Source organism: Bipolaris maydis (assembly GCF_028858645.1).
Source record: "Bipolaris maydis strain C4 unplaced genomic scaffold PSV08scaffold_6, whole genome shotgun sequence".
Taxonomy (NCBI): domain Eukaryota; kingdom Fungi; phylum Ascomycota; class Dothideomycetes; order Pleosporales; family Pleosporaceae; genus Bipolaris; species Bipolaris maydis.
Window position 1 is genome coordinate 1990100 of NW_027093862.1, and position 15831 is coordinate 2005930.

A 15831-nucleotide genomic window follows, 5' to 3' on the forward strand; every position below is an offset into this window, starting at 1 on the left:
TTTCTCTTAGCTAATATATCTAATAATACTATACTTAATACTTATTATACTATAAGTTAATATAGTAGTGATTTTCTTTATTATTTTTAGTTTCTTTTTACTTTTTTAAGTAATAATTATACTATTTTAAGTAGTTAACTTAATATAGGCGCTTATATTACTCTATTTATTCTTTAAATATTTAAGGTATCTCTTTATTATTAGATTTCTTAAACTTAGATTATTCTTAGGTTACTCTATAAGTAATCTCTTCTATATAAAGTTTTATAATTATAATTTATCTTTTAATATTATAATTATTAGCTTAGTACTTAGTATTTTTATAAATCTAGTACTATTAGTATCTTAGGTAGTATAGTACTTCTACCTCTTTAATCTACTAATTTATTAGTAGTAGTTTATTTTACTTAAAGTCTTAAAGTCTTATTATTTTCTATACTAGCTTAAAGGCCTTATTAGTAGCTTATTTTACTTTATTATATAGGTTTAGGTTACTAAGAGTCTTATCTAGCTTCTTAGTTAAGTATAGTATTACTATCTATAGTATCTTAATCTTAATTACTTTTTACTTAACTTTATTCTTTAGGTAGTCTTTATAGAAGTGTTTTACTTTACTATAGTAAAGATATACCTTATTATTATAATACTTCTAGTATTCTTTCTTAGAAAGACTATTATTAAACTTTCCTTAAGTATTCTTTTTATTCTTAAACTTATCTTATACTTTACTAGTTATATATATATCTTTATTATAATTTTTATTACTCTAATACTTTTAGGTATTAGTAAAAAGTAGCTCTAGTTTATATCTTTTCTAAGCTTCTTTTTATTTCTATAATTATATATTAATTCTTATTATTAACTTAATTAATAAGTATAAATCTTTTAGCTTATTATAGTATATAAGTTTATTTTTAATATTTTTCTTTAGACCTACTTTATATACTATTTAAAGTACTAAATTATTTTAATTAATTTATACTTATAGTTACTTAAATTCTACTATATAAGCTAATATAGCTTTAGTCTACTTTAGATAAGATATTACTTTCTCTACTTAACTTTCTACATCTACCTTCTTAAAGATATATCTTAATTTCTTCTTAAAGTTAGCTTAACTACTAAATAAAGTATATATCTTATTCTTTATTTCTTTACTATTAATATCTATTAGAAAGTCCTCTATATAAGGTTATATCTAGCTTACTACTTTTCTTTTTATATAAGTATTAGCTATAAGTATCTTTTCTTTATTATTTAGTATATTATTATAGCTATAGTATAACTTAATATTAGTAAGGAACGTTTATAACCTTTCTTAGTTATTATTATATTTATCTAGGGTTACTATCTTAAGTTTTTTAATAGGCTTTTTATTTAGTATAGCTATTAGTTAACTTATAAGCTAATTAATTATTACTTATATATAACTTAGCTATCTACTATATATAGATTATAGCTTAGTGCCTAAGATTCTATAACTCTTATAAGTTATACGCGTTATTATCTACCTTATTATTACTTAGAGTTAGTATCTTATTATTAATTACTAAGTTAAGCTCTTATCTAGAACTTTAAACTAGTCTACTAGCGCTAGCTTATAACTAAGAGTAATTATAAGATATCTTTAAATCTTAATTAAGTATTTTAATATTAATCTTCCTAAGTCTACTAAGTTTATAGGTAGTTAAAGTATTATATAGAGTTTAGTGCTAATACTTCTCTAAGCTTAATCTAGATTAGAGTAAGTAAGATAGTATAAAGAGCGCTATAAGGTAGTTATTTAATAATATAGTAGAGTAAGTGTACTTATATAGAAAGTAATAATTAGGTTTAATAATTTCTAATCTATATTAAATAGACTAATAAGTATTAATCTTATAAAGTTAAGTAACTAGTAAGAAAGTATAATTTAAGTTAACTATAACGAGAGTAAATAATAAAATCTATCTATCTTTATATTCTTATTACTTCTAGTCCTACTATTAGAATACTAACCTACTATTACTAATAGTTATCTCTACTTCTAATAGCTGCTATTATATATAGGTCCTGCTATTACTAATAGCACTATCTTAGTATAATAGTATATTACGTAACTTAGCCCTGTAATATCTATCCTTCCTATTAGGATTCTAAGTAGTTTTCTAACTAACCGTTATTATACCTAGAGAGTGAATTCTTCTACTTTATTACTTATAATATAGGGAGCACCTATTAGGTGCTTCTATAGTTTAGCTAATAAGGTTAGATTAAGGCACTCTAGGTATAAGTAGCTTATAGTAGTAGGGTAAAACTAGTAATACTATATTACTTATATCTCTAACTGCTAAAGGCTCTACTAGGTATAAGTATATTTCTAGATATAAGTTCTAAACTTAAGTTATTCTAGTTAAAATACTAGCTAAGTCTACTTTAGACGTTTTTACTTAATACGCTATTATAATATTTTAGAGTAGTTAGCCGTTACTAGTTTTATTTCTATAAGCTCTATTAGTTTTAATTTTAGCGTGCTAAATTAACTAAGGGAGCTATTTATTAGTAAATATTTAAAAATAGAGAGGGAAGGAGTTTTTATCGCAGTGGAGGTATCTAGGCTTATAACCTATTAGATAATAGATTTATTAGCTAACTAAGGTAGTTAGAGCGCGAGTATATATAGGTGAGAATATTAGGTGGCTGGTACCCAGCCACCCCACAAGTCTTTCCTTCACCTTTAACGTTTCACACATTTAACAAGTCTGACCGTTCCTCTAAACTCTGTTCATACCCTGTACTAATCAAAAAAGCTTGATTCATTGTAATATCCGCAGGGACCACGCTGACGCAAGCCGTCTTTGTATCATTCTAGAACCTCGTATGTCAAAACACTCCACCTCCAAAGGCCAGCCGTCCCACCCTGTCTAGCGCTGTTTCATCGTTTCGAAACATGCCATTTGCGCAACGTGCACACCTTACTTGCGGGCTCCATGTGGATCATCGGCAGTCCTTCTTATGAGATGTGTATAAAAAGAGATCGCGGAGAATGCCAGGGTCAATGCTCAAGGGGGGATGTACTTATACTTGAGGACGACGACATTTCGCTACACCCAAAGCACGACGCTCGTTTGGACCACCAAAATAACTCATCACCGCCAATATCACGTAGTTAAGAAAAGTAAATAACAAAAATCTTCGCCATGTTCAAACCAATTCTCATCGCACTCCTCGCCCTCGCAACCGGCATAACAGCAACCCTCGACCCAGCAACCTCACACTCAAACGCCACCTATCCGGCCGCCCCAGCCTGCAAACGTACGTCTACCTTTCCTCTTCTCCCTCCATCACATCCGGCTAACCCACCTCTCTCCCAGCCGGAAAAGTAAGCAAAGCTATCCAGGCCGCGGAATGCAGCCACAACACGCGCCTCAGCAAGCAAACCTTTGCCGTCTTCACTATCGACCACCAATACGACAAGTCCCACGGCGCCCCGTACGGCACATGCGAAGCCTACAACTGCGCCCCGGGATCCAAGATGACGGCGCGTAAAGATACGTTTACTTTTTTCTGGGACGCAGCGGGCGTGCGGGGTGAGGAGGATGGCGAGGGGATGGGATGTATCCGTAGTCCCCGCGATGGCACATGCGGGTGCGAGAATAGTGACGGAAAGTTTGTATACGGGGGTACGGATTGTAAATAAAAAAATCCTCCGCATTTCCCACCACTTGCTGCCCCCATTCAGCGCACAACATGTCTTCCTATTTTGTATATGTATATATTTAAAAAAAAACATCCCACTTTTTTACTACTACTAAGGGACAACAACGCAAAGTCTTTATCAGAAACCCTCTTTTCCCCTACCTCTACTACCACCAGAGTGCAAAGGAACAAAAAAAAAAAGAGAACTAGAATCAAAAATCACCGAACTACTTTCCCCACAGCCTCCACCTCCTCAGCCGTCAGTCCCCCCGGCACATCAACAATCACCCCCGGATCCCCCTTTCTCTGCGCAACAATCTCGTCTCTCTTCTATATTCACCACCGTTAGCTTCTCCATTATCACTCTGCCCCCCCCCCCCCCCCCCCCCCCCGCTTACCCTCTCCAAGCACGCCAAAATTACTACAAACAAAAATCCGAAATGGCAAGCGAGAGATGTGAATGAAGAAAGGAAGGAAGAAAGGAAAAAAAGATTCATACCTCGCTCCCCCTCCTCCCCCCTGCAACGACCCCCATCTCACTCCCTCTCCTCCTCCTGCTCACCTCCTCAGCCGAAACGCACGCGCTAGCATCCAACTCGACGGGCTGCGAGTTGATAGCCGGTGCATCGGTGGGGACGAGGGTATGCGAGGCCAAAGGCGTCGTCGTCGTCGACGACGTTGCTTGCGACGTACTACTACCCGTAGTCATGTTCGACTCAGTCCGATTATAGCGATGGCGCGAAAGCTACGTGTATGTATGGATCTCGGGGTTCGAAGTGTATGTGGGGATATGGCAAGGTAGGTACAAGGCCGCGATGCTCGGGATTCGGTGGGTAGGTTAGGTAGGTGGGATGGCGGGGGTGCGGGGGTTCGTAGCGTGGCGCAGGTGGGCGGGGCAAGAGTGGGATGGAAGAAAGGTACGTAGTTCGAAGCTGAAGATCAGTAGTGGTACGTTCCGAAAGAAGCTGCGCGACTTTTCCAACCAGGAAAATAAGAGGAGAAGGAGGGGAGAGTGAAAGAAGAGAGATTAGTAGCCTTGTCACGAAGAAGAGGCTGACGAGATGAATAGGTAGTCAGCATGAGGGCACACGAGATTTCTTGTGCTGCGCCCCCTTCCTTCCAAGACTCAGCTGGACATGATACATGGGTTTCTAAATACAGCTACTAACTACTATGGAGATTTTGGCCCCCAGGGCCGCCCTTGCGCGCACAAAACACCAAACAAGTTTAGCTGGATGGAACACAAAAAGGGTAACATACGTTGTACAACAGAGGTCATGACGCGTTAGATATGGGCTGATTTGTGTGCATTGATTTTTTTTTAATTGGACTTTGGCATTCGGAAGCCGCCGACGTAGCCTTCGCCGGGTCCCGGTTTCGCGTCAGCCTAGGCTGCTGTTAATGCATGGTCTTGATTACGGGTATCTATTCGGCCATACTCACGCCCATATAGACATCTTGCGCAAACATGTTTGTCTGACTTGCTGTAGACTGCTGGTTGAGTGTTTGTCCTGTTGACGGCGCTCCATTCTGTTCCGTCTGCATTGGCATGTTGCCCAGATCCATCTGGAAAAAGTTGTTGGTAGTTTCAATGCCGGGACCTTGAATGTACGAGTCCCATGCGTCCTGTCAAATATTAGCAACTGTAAATTTCCCCAGAGATTAGCCTAGCATACCCAGTTGATATTGTCAGTTGGTGGTAGGTCCAGATTGTGGAAGAGGTTCGCTCCAAATAGGTTGGAAAAGGGACTCGGTACGTTCTCAGCCCCTGTGGGACCGCCCATAGGCTGGTTGTACTGAGGTGTCAAGCCTGTAGATGGCTGAGAAACTGGGTCGTTCAAGAGATTGGCCATGCCTGCTGGGTATCGTTGATCAAACATGTTCGCATTAGGTGTCATGCCACCTGTGCTGAGTAAGCCCAATGTCATCGCTGCTGAATGTTCTGGAGCAACGTTTGCATCCTCCATTTGTGTGATTGGGTATGTTGACGAAGCTGCTTGGAATCCATTTGGTGCTTGCTTCGTCGCCCGATGTTTCTTCAGCTGTTCCAACATGACGCTGAGAGTCGCGTGCGCTTTGTATGCTTCCATGGAGTTGTCCTTGAGACCATCCCAAATGCCGACTGCTATCTGGATCGCGTCTAGCATCTCATCAACCCGGTCCGAACTCCAACACATTGTATCTGTCGAAGATGGAGACCGAGGAGTGGATTGTGCCGTGGTGTGGTAGAGATCTGAGGATACAATCATCGCAGCGAGGAGGAAGTCGACGGTTGTCAGGGATGAGATGAACCATTTCACGTTCCTTAACCGACCGCCAGCCTGGCATTCCCTATGCAGGGTTGCTTGGTGCTTCAGGAGCATCAACGATGCTTCGATAACGGCCTTTCTCGAATAGCAGAATCGCGACTGTACTCTGCCGTAAGCCAGGTACTTCCGATGCAGTACACAAATAATCTTCAGGAAGAGCAGGTCCAATGTAAAGCGTTGCATGATCAAAGTTGAGGGATCTCGTGCTGACTCGTCCATACCGCGCATCTTGAGATGGGGCGAGATGTTCTCATGCAATTCACGAGCCTCCGAATCCAGCCTCATTACCTCGTCATACGATGCGCAGGTCAAAGTGTCTGTGCACTCAACAGCTTCACCGAGCTTGTAGATGAGACGAGTTCGGTTGATGAGGAAAAGAGTGGGAGTCGCTTCCGTCTCGGGTCTGGATGGCGGAAGAACCTTCATGTCTTCATGGAGCTCGTCGTCGTAGAGATTTCTCGGAATCTCCGTGTTGGTGTCTCGCGGTCTGATAATAGGGGGTAGACCAGCCTGGGCAGAGAACAGCAAATCGAGTGAACGCACAACTGCCCAAATACGTCTTCGCATTTCGCCTTGGAATACCGGAATACCAGGATATGGCCCAGGGTCTCGATGAAGTCCCATGCGCATGGCTAGCCGTACGATTATGCCAGTACCGATAAGAATGCCTACTTCGGCGTCTCTGCTTCGAGCATACTCAGCATGCACATGTAATATTAGCGTCTCCATCATGCCAGTAATGGGCTGTGTGATGTCGGCCAAAGTCAGACATTGCGCGGTTAGATCACCATACTCTCTTGACATCTCCCAAGACTTATTATGGTACTCTGGTGGCTCGTCTCCAGCCCGAGTGTAAGACTGCAGTGCGATGCACATCATGGAGAAAACAAGACCAAGCCAGATGACCGGCGTCTCTTCTGGCTGCAACCAATGTCGATCGTATTCTTTTTGAAAAGACGGTCCGTGAATGATGTGCATGCCAGGGTCGTAGGTATTGAAGAATCGCGACACAAGAAGGTCGGCCGTTGGTTTCGGAGGAAAGCGTGACAAAACTTCAGCTTTAGAGCAGGGCTTCTGTCCACCCATGAGAAAAGATGTCCCTGGAGGCCGGTCTCCGATGTGTGTTGCTCTGTACCTCTTGAGCTGATCTTCGTACTGCTTCTTGTGCTCTGCAAAGTAGTTTTTGACCTCGGATAGCTCCCCCAAGATGGCATACCAATGTGCCTCTGAAGCAAACACGGTCTGGTTGTTGTGTACCTTCATGACGCCAATCGATTTTGTGACGTTCTCCATTTCGCTTTCTTCTTCCACATCTTCCTCGGGAATCGACTCGGATGCGCCAGTGCTCATGGCAGTGCTATATTGACCAACATTGAATGGCGGATCCGAGGCTCCACCGTTGAGGCTACTGGCGATGGCAGCATGAGCGGCAGCCGGGCCAGCGCTCTGTGCGCCATTGGTCATCAAAGAGAGGACAAGTCCTTCTAGACGGTCAATGCGGTTTTGCATGTCATCAGGGGTCGTCGCAGAACTAGTGCTTGAGGAGCTCTTCTTGCGGTTGCTTGGTGCAGCATACGTACATGATGCCGTATCTCCACGCTTGGTGCAGTTATCGCAGGGATGTCCACGGTTGCATTTCAGCCTACAAGCGTCAGCGTTGGGTACAGCGCAATGGCTTCCTACAAGGCATGCCTACTTTCTATGTCTACAGGCCCCGCATGACAACGGGACTCGGTTCCTTTTTCGTACGACGCGAAATTGTGGATCTGGCGGCGAATGGCCGGCGCTCGAAGAATTTGTCGAGGGTGGTGTGGGCGGCATGCTGGGCTGCAGTCGCACGTGTGGTGTTGGGTGGAGAGAGCGGGCTTAAGGGCTTATCGCCGAGGTGAAGGTATGATGAAATCTCACGCTTTCGTGGGTCGCCTGAGCTGCAGAGCTGAGGTTCTGGATCGTCTGGTGCAGATTGGCGTTGTCGCGAGTAAGCACTGCGCAGATAGGAGGGCGTGAAAGAGTGCCCAGGTGGAGAATTATGCGAGCGCGGGTTAGCCAGGTCTTAAATCTTTCGGAGGTGAGCCTATCTCCAGGCGCCAAGGGATGTGACGACTGCAGTCCGGGATTCAAATGGCTTGATGCCCTGGCGGTGACCTCTTTGCGACTGCTTGCGTCTTTTCCCGCTGATTCTGCGTATCAAGCACAACACAGCCTATGCTTTCCGCCCCGAAGTCCGCCTCCTCTAGGTCGAATATGTATGCCCAGAAACCATGAACATCCGTCGTGGGGTGGATGCGTCTAGTGTCGAGCCACAGCGTGCAGCGCTCTTGTTTGCGGGCTAGACAGACGAAGCGGGTGCAAGCTGCTGGCTAGGGCTCTGATGATCGAGGTATCGCAAGGCACCGATGTATCCAAGTGTTGTTGCTAATACTGCCTATCTTGTCTCAGCAGGCGTATCGTGACGAAGCATTGCACCGATTCGTACCCTTCTCAACCAGCTCCTGCTGCGCCCTACCAGAGCTCCCTTTGATCGCACCCACGACAAGATGGCGCGCTGCACTTATCCAGAGCGCCCGACTGTACGATTGCGACCACGGGCCTGGGCTTGGCGACTCGATTGACGTGGAGAATACCGGCCTAGCAAGAGACAAGTGGTGGGTGTTGTGTTGTGTTGTGGGCGGGAAACCTGTCGAGGCATTGGGAGAATTAGGCGGCCTTTAACTCCGACCACCCTCATTCAATGCCCGCCAAGCTGGCCTGCACGATGCACGCGTTCGTCGCCACCGCACCCTCAGGCATCCATGCGCATGACATGATTACTTTGATGCGCGGCTCTGACTCACTCATAATCCAGTCTTTTTTCCGCAGCGCTCTGCTCTAATGCCACGGATCCCTTCTTCATGTCCATAATTTATACTTTCTGTGGCCGCGACAGTCCCGAGAGCGGGGTTGACTTGGCTCACGCTCGAGCCATGACTTGCCTGCCCCAGCCTAGGCTGCTGCGTAATCACAAAAGTCGCAGCAGCACGCCAGTCCATCCAGATGCAACCATATCAACCGGACAAGAGACGAACGAGAGACGGACAGGTAGTCACCGCAGAACAGAGAGATTGATGCGAGTGCATGACAGGTCCATCAACGTGTGCTTCCACACTACATCAACGCCCAACCCAGACACGAACCCCTTGCCAACAGTCGAACCATTCAATCGTTGCCTTTCTCAATCTCCTGCTGTATCATCTTCTCAGCCTTCGCATCCCATCTGTACACCCCGCCAGACCCAACATTGTACTGATAGTAATTCTCCGTCCCCCCCTTCACCATAGCCTTCCTGAAAGTAATATTGATCCTCCCCTTGCCCGCCTCCGGCCCCGCACGCTTTGGTATACTATGCAGCCAATTCGCTTGTGTGGTACCGCGCATAAGAATCATGTCCCCTGAGCCCAGCGGTAGCTTCAGACCCTTGGGCTCTTCTATCTTCTCGCCATCTTTCGGTGGTATGGGTTTGTGCTTCATGAGGAAATCGCGCTTTGCACCGAGGCTGAAAGATGCAATGGCTGGGTTGGGGCCGAGAAACCGCTCGTCGTCTGAATGGTAGGATATGCTGTCCTTGCCGTGTGCGTAGTAGTTGACGAGACAGAAATTGAACGTCTCCCCCGTCGTCCCCTCGGTCACTTTTCTCAGCTCGTCCAGGCACTGCGGGATGGGTCTTGGTGCGCATTTGTATCTGCTCTTCTCCACCGGCTTGCTTGTCTTGGCATCGATGATCTTTCCGTCCGGAGTAAACCGACATGTATCGTCGACGCCGAAAACGGTAGTGAATCTGGGAGTGTTGATTTGTGTCTGCACTCCTCCGCGCGTAATGTTGTAGATGATGCGGTAAAAGGGGAGTTCTTGCCGCAGAAACTCAAACACGCCACCAGCGATGGAGGAAGGTATGTACGGTTGGTAGTAGACAAGATCCAAATCAAGCTGGTCGTTGATGACTTTGCCCTCGTCGGCAGGCGCAAAGCCCAGCTGTTGTGCAAAGTCCTCTGGTAGGTGTGGAATCGCAAAAGGATATGAAGCATGACTCGACTTGGCCTTGCTAGCTTGATACTTTGGTTTCTTGGGCGACGGGCGCGTAAAGAACGAGTCGATTGCTCCACGCTTCATGACTGTATGATGTCTTGCTTGAAAGAGTATCGTGGATCGTCAGGGTAGATGATTGCTGCAGTGCACCGGGATTGTAAAACGCGCAAACGTACGGTTGAACGAGCGTGTCTCAAAATCTAAGACTGGTTTGCTACGCTATAAGAAGGACATTTGCCACATTTGGTGAGCAAAGAACGCGTAGTCACGACACCTTGTGTCGATGGCCATGTCAATGACGTAGAGCATTGTTGCAGTCGCTTGCGAGAGCAGTGATTGGCTAGTTGCGCGCCGGGTACCATTTACCACCACAACGGCCGGACAACACGTATAATCCTGGCCACCATCAAAATGATACGCATAAAGCTAGTTTGCTGTTTTGCTTCTTTCTTTGTTCATTCAAACTGCAATATCTAGCACTCTGTCTCGCAACACAGTCCAAACTTTGAAACACAGACCTACTGACGAATCAGCATGTCTTCCACTACCTCAACCCTCCATATTTGATACCAATATAAATTAACAAAACATTCTCATTAAATTCGAACTACACCGCAATCTCTATATACACACAATTCCAAGTGAAAAAAACTCAAATTCTACATTCACATATCACATCCGGTATATCTGCCAGGTCCACAGCCACTCATCATACACTCACCAGCTGCGCCTGGAGACGACAGACCAGCACCGCATCAACTCCGACATCTTCATCCAAGGCGAAAACCCCTACATCAGAGTCAATATGCACTGAATATTTTACGGATCATTTTATGTTCTATTCGGTTTATCACTGTCTATCGAATGGACAACAGGAGGCTTCCACCGCCTGGTTTATATCCTTTTTATCCTTCTTCTATATAACGAGCTGCGAATACCGAGGCGTCCTGAACCGTTAGCATTAAGCTGCGCCGGCATCAGGCTCAGGATCTGGGTCTTTCTTCTTAGGCTTCTTTCGTTCCTTGCCCGGGTTAAAGAAGCCATCATCCTTCTTCTTTGATTCCTCTTCCTTCGCCTTCTGCCGTTCAGCTCGTTCCCTGCGCTCATCAGCTCTCTTCTTTCCAACACACTTTCTGCAGGCTTCTTGGCTTGCCAAATGGTACTTGCCACACCCTTGTGTGCACGGGATTTCATGGGTCTTACAATGCGTTCCATCAGCACTCTGGACGCAATTGCCCGGGCTAATATCCCCGACCCAGCCATCTCTGCCAGGGCAGTGATGCTTGGTCTTTCCGTTGGGAGGTGGTGACATTTTGAATGATTCTTTGGTAGACTTTGATTGATGTCTTCAGTAAATATCGGAAGTTTGAGTCTTGATTTCTGTTATGAACTCTGTAAAACTTTGTTGCTTGAGTTGTGTTTGGATTCTATTGTCTATGGGAACTTATTGCTGCAAAATTTATATGAGACCACCTCAGTGAAAAACGGGACAACATTGTCAATTAATGATACAGTGTCTCTCCACCGTACTCACGGAACAGATAAGACTATGTAGCTGGCGGGCGAACTCTGTTTGTAGATGAACAATGAAATCCTGTACTTTGTATTCACAATGTGTTTTCCAGTTTCCTAGATATACCACGAAATTCAACTTCACAGTCACAACCAACTTTCTCAACTCAACTCAGATCAACTTTTACTTTCAATCAATACGTTTGAATTCGCTGCAAAGTCATATGTCATTATGACTCCAAATCCTACTGATCTCAACCCTTCAGATAGCGAACACTTTGAACTCTTTGGACACCAGATTGCCACAGTGGCCTCTGCTCTTCACGAAGATGTTTCTGAAGTCACAATAGAGTATATGAGTGGCGGTTCTTACAATCGAGTAACGGGTGTCAGCATCGCCCCAGGACATAGACGAACCAAACTTGAGTGGGTTTTCTCCACGCTTAGCTCCTATCTTCCCACTCGGCTCCTCCAGATGTTCAAAACACCAGAGGATACAGGAATCTCATACGTTGTTCGAATTCCTCGCTTTATCAACAAAAACACAATGGATACCATGGCTCGCGATATCGCCATTCTTAAAACTGTTGGAGCGCTTGTCCAACTGCCCATTCCACGGGTAGTAGGGTACGACCTAACATTCCAGAATACTATTGGAAAGCCGTACATGATCCAGAACCGTCTTCCAGGCGAGAACCTTTCTTCCTTGACGAAAGATGTCCCTCTGAACTTGGAACAGTTGAAGTGCGTCGCCGAACAAGTCTCTCAACTCGCTCCTATCATCGCTGCAGTTGAGGGACCAGGCGGCAACATATCACCTTCTGCTCTATCTTCGGATGCAAAGAGCCTCCAGGTCGAGAGCCTCCACTTGCAGCATGAAGAACTCGGAGATCGGGCTTTCGACTTGTCCAAACATCCCCAGGACACATTCGAGCACCTCATTGAAACTTGTCGGCGCTGGAGCGAGTACTGTACAGAAGACGGCCTGCCGTTTAATGAGATTTGGTACAATTTCGGTATAATCATCAAGTCCCTCAATACTCGTGGTTTCCTCAACGGACCATGCGTATTGGCTGATCGAGATCTTATGCCATACAATCTACTTGCAGAGGTCCGCAACGACACCCAAGTTCAGATCACGGGCGTCATTGACTGGGACTCTGCGACCATGGCGCCCGAATTCGTCGCCTACAAGGCGCCGTACTGGTTATGGACAGAAGAACATGTGGACAGTGACTACGCTGACACGGAAGAATGTGCGAACATCGTCCCCGTTACTGAAGACGCAAAGATTCTTAAGCAAGTTTTCATGGATAATGCTTCAGAGAAGTACAAGCGCTTTGCCTTTGCCCCCGAGGCTATCCTTGCAAGGCGCATGTACGTCATCTTGAAGGAGGGCATTCCCAAAGACTGGCATATTGAGGAGGCGTGGAAGATTGTTAGTGAGTGGCATGCGCTTCACCCGGAAGACGGAATCACGCCTCCAGAGGAAGATCCGGACTGCCAGCTCTACGAAGGTTGAACAAAAAACAATTACTAAGTTTGGGGATCGATGCAAGGTTTGAGGTGCAGTTTTTCTTCATCATTCTTTAACATGTTTTTTCAGAGGGCATAGACTAGAGATTTTTGGAAAAAATGTTGTAACAAAATCGCGATGATAGAAATGGAACAATTACAGGGAATTTGTTAGTGGTTTGAGGTTAGGGTCTTACATGGTCTACCTTGCCACCACCTAGCATCAAGCGTAAATAGTCATGATCAGGAAAACTCCATTCACTTTTGCACAGGAACTCTGATATTAGTTGGTTGAAAGTCGCCAACACGGATGAATTTATAATTTACATGCTATTGAGTGAGACTCAGAGTCTGAATCAGAAGCGTCAACAGGCTATTGGTTTTCCCTGTCTTCACTTCCAGACATCTGATCTCCTCCTTCAGGCTATCTTCTAATGTTAAAAGATAGCTCTTGGTTGTAGCAAGAGCACCTCCATCATTCAGAATCTGCATGATAAGATTCTTGCACTCGTCACCCATCCCGATTGGCTGCTGTTTTTGACCAGCAGCATGCTGGCGAAACAAACCAAGGATCTTGCCCTTGGATGGAGGGCAATCCTCGATGCAAACGACGATTGGGAAGGAAAACTTGCCCTCTTCGAGATCCTCACAAGTACCCTTCTGAGCCGCGTATTCTTTTGAAACCAGGTTCATATAGTCGTCCCTAATCTGGAAATATCTTCCCAGGAGGAAAATGAGCTTGTCAGTCTTAGGGGGACAGGGTGTGAGGCTTTCGACTTCCATCAGCTCAACCAGCATTCTGAACATGCTTCCCGTCTTTCCATCTGCCATCTGCAAGTACTCCTCTTTCGAAGGGCAGATGAGATTGTGTTTCCAATACAAGTCCCAGCTTTGGCCAACGAATAGACGCTCGAGACCTTCCAAGAGGTACGACAGTCCTTTGGGACTTAAACCTGAAGAGGTGAGGCTCACAGCCCGGACAAACATATATGTTGCACTGTTGATTGCCTGGGCCTGGCCATATATCGTGTGGACGGACGGTAGACCGCGTCGGATACCAGAGTTATCTTCAATGTCATCCAGGATCAATGAAGACTGGTGAAGGGTATCTATGATCTCTTCAATGCTCTTCACCTTCTTCGTAGGAACATCGAACCAAACATTCAATGAATCGATGAGAGCTTTCCGAACCCCTTTCGATGGCATTGATTTGAGATAATCAATAGGCTCTACTAGTGGTTCTTGGGAAAGTTGAGGAGTGATGGAAACCGTATCAATGGATGTCGCAGAGTCTGTTCTTTTCGGGCCACCGGCAGGTAAGGGTTTAGAAGGAGCGGCATGTGTTTGCGGCGTCTTCGCCGTTTGGGTTTTAGAAGAATGATGCCTGGGGCAAACTGTACACCACCAGTGGTTACCGGCGACGATGGCCCCTGCTCCTTCTATGAAGCGTCGGAGATTCATCGACATGTTAGTATTCTTCTCCTGGTATTCTTTCCATCGAACAAGGAATTGCGACTCATACTCCACGATCAGATCGCGTATGGATGATCGTGCCTCGACCTCATCGATACCGCCATTCTGCATGAGCAGAAATACCCCGTTCACTATACGAGCCTCAGGGTTAGATTTGACTGCTGCGTACTCCCGGTCGAAACTGTAGTAGTCATTGGTCAGAACGAGCGCACAGTCTACGGCGTCCATGACGTGTTGTGTGGCCTTGATCTCGTCATCTGTCAATGTTATGTCCATTCCGAAAAGGACCATGGCCCAAAAAGGACTAAATGCATGTTAGTAATCTGTAAGAGCCATGTATAGACGCGACATCACTTACTCCATGCCACCGTTGCTCATTCGAAACTTCAAGTAAGATGAGATATCGTTGAAGGCATCTGATGGTGGGCTGTCCATCACCTCGAGCCACTTCTTTCGATAGGCTTTAATCATCCTGGTACCCTTTTCGTAATCTATGCTCATTGCTTCGAGCAAGAATTGGGCTGCTAGATTCTTAATCTTTTGAGACCGGGAGCCCCCAGGTATGCTTGAGTTGTCGGAACCATTCAAGGCGGCGCTGAGCACTTTATGCTCTTGATTAGCTAGATCAGAAGACATCGCTTCGGTATTGTCTATCTTTAATATCAGTCAACTGGCCGCAAATAATAGAAGTATATGACGTACCATCGTGTATCAAACCGAGATCAGTGAGATAGGTCAAGGTTCCTATCCTCTCTGGCTTTGTTTCAGGGAACACGAGTGAACACCAATTGCCAACTTCACTCAGTGAGCTATTAGATTCGCTTTCCCATCCATCTCCAACCATCCCTGCCCAGTCTGATAAGAGCTTCCGAGTCGCGGCATTTGCCAGGTCATCTCTGTGGTTTATACGGGGCATAAGCTGAGAAAAGTAACCATTCTTGGACAACTCCTTAATATCAACAGGAGAAGAGTATTGGAAAATTGCCTCCATGACGTTGAACCAAAAATGTCAGAGATTTTTGTAAGGATGAAAGGGTGCAAAAATATCAATACAGACAATAGTTCCCACAATGATAACTACTCTTATATAGAGTCTGCATTGAACTCTACATCCACAGTGATTTGTATCGCATAACTATACTTCGTATAACGATAAGGGCACCTGTAACATATTCGGACCTACTAGCCCACTTAGCGAGTCATTAAAATCAGATCCTACGAAGCTAGAGAATAGAGAGGAAACGCCGAAAATGTGCGAAGCAAATAAGTGACCGAACAGTCA

At 45.1% G+C, this 15831-nt stretch overlaps 5 protein-coding genes across 5 annotated transcripts; 2 read left to right on the plus strand and 3 right to left on the minus strand.

Annotated features, from left to right (window-relative positions):
• Positions 1-3096: 3096 nt before the first annotated feature.
• PSV08DRAFT_362096 (uncharacterized protein) lies at positions 3097-4040 on the plus strand. The gene is made up of 2 exons (XM_014217357.2): positions 3097-3294; positions 3354-4040. Exons 1-2 carry the CDS (start codon positions 3180-3182, stop codon positions 3677-3679), a joined length of 441 nt encoding a protein of 146 aa, XP_014072832.1. The 5' UTR covers positions 3097-3179; the 3' UTR covers positions 3680-4040.
• A 735-nt stretch (positions 4041-4775) lies between these two features.
• PSV08DRAFT_409640 (fungal-specific transcription factor domain-containing protein) lies at positions 4776-7808 on the minus strand (the record flags this gene model as incomplete). Its single annotated transcript, XM_014217332.2, has 4 exons — positions 4776-5065; positions 5122-5304; positions 5355-7629; positions 7684-7808. The coding sequence occupies 4 exons, from the start codon at positions 7806-7808 to the stop codon at positions 5000-5002; spliced, it is 2649 nt and encodes an 882-aa protein (XP_014072807.1). The 3' UTR covers positions 4776-4999.
• Positions 7809-9182: 1374 nt separating this feature from the next.
• Positions 9183-10329, minus strand: PSV08DRAFT_409641 (uncharacterized protein; the record flags this gene model as incomplete). Its single annotated transcript, XM_014217356.2, has 1 exon — positions 9183-10329. The coding sequence occupies exon 1, from the start codon at positions 10131-10133 to the stop codon at positions 9183-9185; it is 951 nt and encodes a 316-aa protein (XP_014072831.1). The 5' UTR covers positions 10134-10329.
• A 1464-nt stretch (positions 10330-11793) lies between these two features.
• Positions 11794-13083, plus strand: PSV08DRAFT_178467 (uncharacterized protein; the record flags this gene model as incomplete). The annotated part of the gene is made up of 1 exon (XM_014217326.1): positions 11794-13083. The coding sequence occupies one exon, from the start codon at positions 11794-11796 to the stop codon at positions 13081-13083; it is 1290 nt and encodes a 429-aa protein (XP_014072801.1).
• Positions 13084-13406: 323 nt separating this feature from the next.
• Positions 13407-15540, minus strand: PSV08DRAFT_351327 (isoprenoid synthase domain-containing protein; the record flags this gene model as incomplete). The annotated part of the gene is made up of 3 exons (XM_014217355.1): positions 13407-14853; positions 14908-15199; positions 15252-15540. The coding sequence occupies 3 exons, from the start codon at positions 15538-15540 to the stop codon at positions 13407-13409; spliced, it is 2028 nt and encodes a 675-aa protein (XP_014072830.1).
• Positions 15541-15831: the final 291 nt, after the last annotated feature.